We start from the raw sequence: 6,545 nt of genomic DNA, 5'->3' as shown, positions 1-6,545 counted from the left end.
GCACCTCAACTGTCCTCTTAAAAAAAAAAAAGAACCTTGGCACGGATTGGGATCGTTCCCAAGACTTTCTGAAATCTTTGGCAACATACTTAGTTGCCTTTTGGGAATTCAATGAATTCTAGACAATGGATAAACATGCTTATTGGATAGGTGTGGGGCAGTCACGCTGCTGGAGGTTGGAAGGATGGGGAAGAATGAGAACCAGTCCCTCTCTGATAGATTTACCATTTCATTAAGTCTTGAAGTGAAAGGGTTGTCATCTCAGCCATTCAGGGCTGGCCTGGAAATGAAGCCCCTAATGTGAAAATAACCCAGAATCTTGCTGCACACACTCCTGGTTTTTTTTTTTTTTCTGAGACTTGTGCCATTTTCATTTTATGACCATTTTCATTTCTGTATCCATTATCTCCTACACATCTACCACTCCCCACAGCAGATCTCTACCTTTTCCATGTGCTCATTAAAATGTTATATTTAATAGTGAGAACATGGAAATCATGGAAATGATATAACAAGGACTAATTTAAATAAGTTATGATAGAGAGATAGTCTGAAATATGTATAGATTTTAAAATGATGTTCTAAAAATCAGTAAATGATATGGGAAAATCACAATGTTGTTAGGTGAGAAAGATAGGTTATTGAACACTCTGTGTGCATGCGTACACTATTAGTAATTTTTCACGTGGTACTTTTTCATTTTGTCCAATGTTTCTGTGCTGAACATTGCAATCTGAGTTAGGATAGCACCAGTGGGCAGGACTACAGTGTGAAGAGTCCGAGGGCATTAACAGGAATACTGAGCAAGGCATCCTTTGGTCAGTACATTTTGAGGAAAGAAAACCGCTTAAAATTGAAGAATGCTGGGAACACAGTGTTTTTCAAATTCAAACAGGAGATGATATATCTTAGTGGCAAGGACTGGAGACCCAGCCAAGAGAACTGGGCTCCAGTGAAGAACCTATAAGGGGAAACTCTGGGTTTCAGAATGTAAACCTGATTTGATGGCAATGAATTTGGAGAACTATTCTCGCCGTACCATGGACTGAGTTACAGGCATGGAGATCTGCCAGGAGACTCTCAGTTTGCATATTTGACCTGAGGTAACAAGAGCCTGGATTAAACTCATGGCAATAAAACCAAAAAGGAAGAAGCAGGTGTATTTGAAAGTTCTACCAAGGGGGGAGAAAAAGCTTGAGCTAGAAATTTTCAAATCTGATTAAATATATGTCAGATAGGTGAAACCCCATAAAGAGACACCGTCGAAAGAAATGCAAGAAATGTGTGTAAACAGAGTATCTGGGATAGGGTGGGTGGGTGGGGAGAGGGAGCGGAAGCTTCGGGAATTCATACAGTTAATGGGCAGAGGAGAGAAGAGGAGCCAGCAAAGGAGACAGAGAATGATGAGTCCAGGAGAGATAAGAAGAGAAAGTTGAGAACGCAATGCCAGGAAAAGCGAGGGGGAGGACAGCTACAAGAAGGAGTGGGTGGATCACGGTATCAAATTCATCTTGGAGGTCAAAGATACAAACTGAGCAGAGACCCTTGAATTCGGCTGGTAGGTTATTGCGATATTTAACAGGGGACAGTTTTGCCAAAGAGGGAAAGGTGGAGAAATGAAGGCACCTCAAGGATTCTACTCACATGATGGAGTAATGTGTAAGGACTGGGTGCAAGGTCAAGCTGTATATTTCAAGTCCTGCTCATTGACCGCTCTGAACCTCTTTCTGCTTCTGAAAACAGGACTAATCCTCCTGGCTTACGAGGCTGTTGAAAAATACAGAGACGTTGACATGATTATTTGTATGCTATACTGAAAGGGCTTCTTCCTCTAGCTTGCCCCTGGTATCTCTGGGCATGTATTATCTCATCCTCCCCCACCCACACCTTCCTTATTATCTGAACATTAACCTTTTGCTTTGAGAAACTCAGTGTGTGTCCAGTTTAACAGTCTGGAATGATCTTTGCCTTAGTGCCTTGTTTTCCTTTAAAAGGAAAAAAAAATGGCCACCCCACAGGCCATCCAGACCAAGACTATTCCGAAGCCCCAGAGGGGCACATAGCTGTGTGCCCATCCAACTGGGACAATAGTGGGCACATCTATAGCCTCTACAACTGGTACGGTCTAAATCCTGAGACATCTAGAGGGTACAGTCAAAAGGCCTTTTTAATGTCCCTTCTCCTTTTAGTGAAATAAATTGACTTCACTTCTGGGAAGATAGGTTACCAAGGGCAATAGGATCATTTTGTACACTCATGTGCCAAGATGTGTTGCCCACTTGAATTGGGGTCATAGGAGTTGGTGCAGGGATACTGCCAGGGGAGTGTTTGACATTTGTGTATCACCTGAGAGTCCTGTTCTGCAGGGCGCTTCTTGCGAAGTACCTGGCCGCTCAGTCACTAAACTTGACTTGGCCATCTTCTCAACGAGATACTCTCCTTGAACCTGGGGTGGAGGATTTGGGGCAGGGAGGGGAGGTGTAATGAGGGCTACAGCGATAGCCAAGGTCCTTGTCTACGGAGAAACTCCCATGTAGACAAAGAAGATTATGCTAACATGTTTTGGGAAAGCTGAAGGAAGGAAAGGCGTTTGTGGTCTCACTTGGGTGGCCTGCCTTGGGTAGGAGTTGGGGGGCAGACGCAGCAGCAGCGCCAACGTACCAGAACTTGGAAGAAATTCTTTTCCAGAGCCCAGGATCCAGGCTGGGCCCATATAAGCTGCCCTGCCAGCCTAGGCTGCCTGGGGCTTCGCGCATTCCTGGCCCCCGCCTCCTTCTGCCCCTCCCCCGGCCTCACCTCCTCCCGGTCCCCTTCTCCTCCCCCCACCAGCTGTCCCCTTTTCCTGGAGCAGCGAGACAGCCGGAGCCCGGGAAGAGGGCGGCCGCAGGCCTGAGGGGGCGTGGTGGGGAAGGGGAGGAGGGGCGGGGAGTGAGGGGATAAGGACGGGGCGCCGGGCTCCCCCAGCGTCACAGCGTGCCTGTTGGAGCACCCTTTGCTGCAGCCGTAGCTATCACTGTCGCCGGTCACTGCTCTCTGCCTTCTCCTTCGCTTGCCTCCCCTTGCCCAGGGGAAAGGTCAGCACCGACCTGGAGCCACCGTGTCACTCCCTGACAACCATGAACTGCAGTGAGAGCCAAGGGCTGCGAACCCTCTTGAGCCGCTTGCTGCTCGAGCTGCACCACCAGGGCAACGCCAGCGGCCTGGGCACTGGCCCTGGCCCGAGCATGGGCATGGGGGTTGTGCCTGACCCCTTCGTTGGCCGCGAGGTGACCAGCGCCAAGGGCGACGACGCCTATCTCTACATCCTGCTCATCATGATCTTCTACGCCTGCCTGGCCGGAGGCCTGATCCTGGCCTACACCCGTTCCCGCAAGCTCACCGAGGCCAAGGATGAGTCGTCCCAGGCCTGCTCTGAGCACGAATGGGCTCTGGGAGGCGCCCCAGCCACCGATGCGGAGACTGCAGCTGGCTCCTCCGCCGAGGGCTGCAGTCAGATCGCCTCCGGGGGGCTGCCAGCCCTTGCCCAGGGTGCCGAGCCAGTCTAGAATCACTGGCCCAGCTTGCTGGCTCGCTCCCTCATCATCTCCTTGCTTGTTTCAGGGCGCAGCTGCCGCCTATTCTTGCCCTTTTCACTTCCAGGGTTCGCCCCACCTGAGATCCAGACACAGATGAAAGGTCTGGAAGGACCTGGAAGGACCGCACCACCCTTGCTACCCACTCCTGGCTGTTCTCTTTCCTTCATGCTTCTAGTCCCGTTCCGCACTGCACATCCAACTGCACTAAACTACCTTTGATCTCTGTTCTGCAGAGGGCCCCCGACATCATGTTCCAGCCCCCAGCCCCCCAGGGAACTGAATCCAACACATCCGACACTCGGCATTGACTGAAGCAATGAAGTCTATCTGAAGTTTGGGCCATGTCTCCCTGGCAGCTGTTCCAGGGAGTGCTCAGGCTGCAGAGCCAAGGGGCTTGCCATCACTGCCAGGACGGCTGCAGCAGCTCCAGCTCCCTGTTGCCTTAGGACCACAAAGAAAACAAAGAGGCCCGGCACATCTTTTCCCCCCATCTGTCTTTCAGCAGGGAGCAAGTGCCAGCCAACCTACCGCAAAGAATGGACATAATGGGAACTAACCCCGGAGGGAGGTTCAGTGGGGAGGGGAGGACCCGTGATCTCAACTGTATGGCTTTCTTGCTTCCCCAGTCATCATGCCGAAGGTAACTTAGCTAGTGTTTTGTAGCTTTGCCATCTTCTGCTGTGTGTAAGCATTATAAACGCTACTGGGTGTATCATTTCAGTGCTTCCAAACACCTTTCCTGTACTGATTATTATCACAGGATTCGCTTTATCCATGGAACATGAGGCTTGGGTGTCCCCTGCTCTGTTACCCTAGGGGATGTCAGAGGCAGGTAATAAAGATTGTTCAAGCAATAACCTAAGACTCTTTTCTCAAAGACCCAGCCTTGAAAACCTGTATAAAGCAAACACACACACACACACACACACACACACACACACACATACATCAGATGTTTGGCTTTGGGCTTGAGTTGTTGTGCTCTATACACCTTCAGTTCCGATATCACATGCATGATTAGACTTGAAGAAATGTTTTATATGAGTAAATGGGTTGTTTTGTTGAGTGTTTCAAAAGTATAGTTATTTTATTATTTCCATCTTCTCTTTTCTGGAAATCTGAAGCACTTAGCAATATCATAATGCTAAATAAGGGTTTTTCACTTTGTTCTTTTTAATTTTTTTTAGGATGCACTATAAAGAAATGAAATACAAGCCTTCCAGGCTCATCAGTAATAGTTATTAGCTATTGTCAAAGCAAATGTTTAGAAGCCACCTTATTAACTCTCAAAATGGGGGTGTGTTAAAGCAGGAAAAAGCCGCCAGTGATGCCAATGTGAAGTCAGGGAGAAGAGGTTTGAACTAAGCAATCTTAGCAAATGATGGATAAAGTTAGAGATCTGTGTCTATTGATTCATTCTCCTTGTCTCAAGAAAAAAAAAAGTTGCCAGAAACTTTCCTGCTTAGGGCTAAAAATGCTTATACCCGCTTATGGCTGGGCTTCATCAGACACAAAAACATCATCACTGAGCACTCAGCCAAATACAGTTTGTTTTTTTTTTCCAGTAAAAGCAAGACAAAGGTAATTATGAGCTGTAAGAATGCATCAATAACTGTCACTGTCCTACAGTGATGGACTTGGTGCACGGAGCTGATAGTAACACGTGTGGACCCTGACTGATGGTCGAAAGCCCAAGCTTATTAGTGGCCTCAGACTTTATACACTGAGGGTCATATAGGACAAGGGAGGAGGTATTGAGCTTATCAACAAAACCCATCAACTGTTTCAATAATTTTGTTTGGAACTCTTTTGTATATTCCACCAAGTGTCCTCATTCACATGCTGTCCACTCAACTGTTCTCAGACAAACGATATCCAATCAGTTATACAAAAGGTATCCATTCGCTTGTTATCATACAAATACTATCCAATCAATTGTAATCCTGTGCTCCCTGACCTTCTAGGGTCACAATGTCCCTTTACAAATAACATGCAAACCTCATTCAAGGCTTTGGTTTTAACCTCCCAGCTTATCTGGCATTTTACTGGCACTATTAATAAATTAAATGAGCGTACTTTCATTTCAGAAGTCACTCCTTGAAACCACACTAGCATTGCTGCACTGGCTCCTTTCCAGTCCCAGATCCAGCCATGTCAGGTTGCCCCTTTTGGTGAAGGAGGGAGGACAGGGATTGAGTGTAATTCTAAGACAATGAATGGGGAAAAGGACGTTGTGAAAGGCCATCTCGGTCAGATGTGGAGGCCCTGGGGAAAGTGGGGGGAGGGCATGACGTACAGAGATGCCAAAGACACCCACCCCTGTGTTTTAAGTACAATTGTGCTATTTATTTAATCTGGCACAACTAGAGACACCAGATTATGTTGATGATGAGTCTAATCACCACCTTAGGTGCTGAAACTTTGTAAGGATATCTGTCCTTTTCCCATCAACATTTAAAATACTGTATTGTGTAAAATAGGATCATAGAAACTGGGAACAATTGTGACAATTTTCAAGCTGGCCTTAATGTGCCACCTATGGGAAATACATCCTACAGCGAGACACTCCTGCTTTTGAAACATTTTGTCCTTTTTATGATGCTACCAAGTATCTGACCAAAAAGAAATACATGCAGAGAGTAACCATAAAACCCTCACCTTGAGAAAACTGAACTCACCAGCTGAGAGTTCTTTGCTTTTCTCAAATACTTTCGGGACTTGCAATCGTGCCCCAGATAATGAAGTTTTTTTGAAGGAGTTTGGACACTCAGCTTTCTACCAGCATAGTGGTAGCAACACTAATTGAAATGCTCCCATTGTAGTCAGCAAAGATAGCAGAAAGAAAACAAGTATTTACCCAATTCCCGGTTCTGATACTGCATCCCCATATAGCAGGAGCTGAATGTACAAATTGGGAAAATGTTAGTTTTCTCTTTATTGTGATTTAAAAAAGTTAAACACTGTAAAAAC

The 6,545-nt window shown here is 46.7% G+C and overlaps 1 protein-coding gene across 1 annotated transcript; it reads left to right on the top strand.

Annotated features, from left to right (window-relative positions):
• Window positions 1-3,007: 3,007 nt before the first annotated feature.
• KCNE5 (potassium voltage-gated channel subfamily E regulatory subunit 5) lies at window positions 3,008-3,661 on the top strand. Its single transcript, XM_004590251.4, has one exon. The coding sequence runs from the start codon at window positions 3,117-3,119 to the stop codon at window positions 3,543-3,545; it is 429 nt and encodes a 142-aa protein (XP_004590308.2). The 5' UTR covers window positions 3,008-3,116; the 3' UTR covers window positions 3,546-3,661.
• The last annotated feature ends 2,884 nt before the right edge of the window (window positions 3,662-6,545 follow it).

The sequence above is a fragment of the Ochotona princeps genome, chromosome X (assembly GCF_030435755.1).
Source record: "Ochotona princeps isolate mOchPri1 chromosome X, mOchPri1.hap1, whole genome shotgun sequence".
Taxonomy (NCBI): Eukaryota; Metazoa; Chordata; class Mammalia; order Lagomorpha; family Ochotonidae; genus Ochotona; species Ochotona princeps.
This window is presented reverse-complemented; position numbering and strand designations above follow the sequence as displayed.

Excerpts from the sequence above, each read along its gene's own strand:
- KCNE5 (XM_004590251.4), top strand. The coding sequence starts at position 3,117 with ATGAACTGCAGTGAGAGCCAAGGGCTGCGAACCCTCTTGAGCCGCTTG.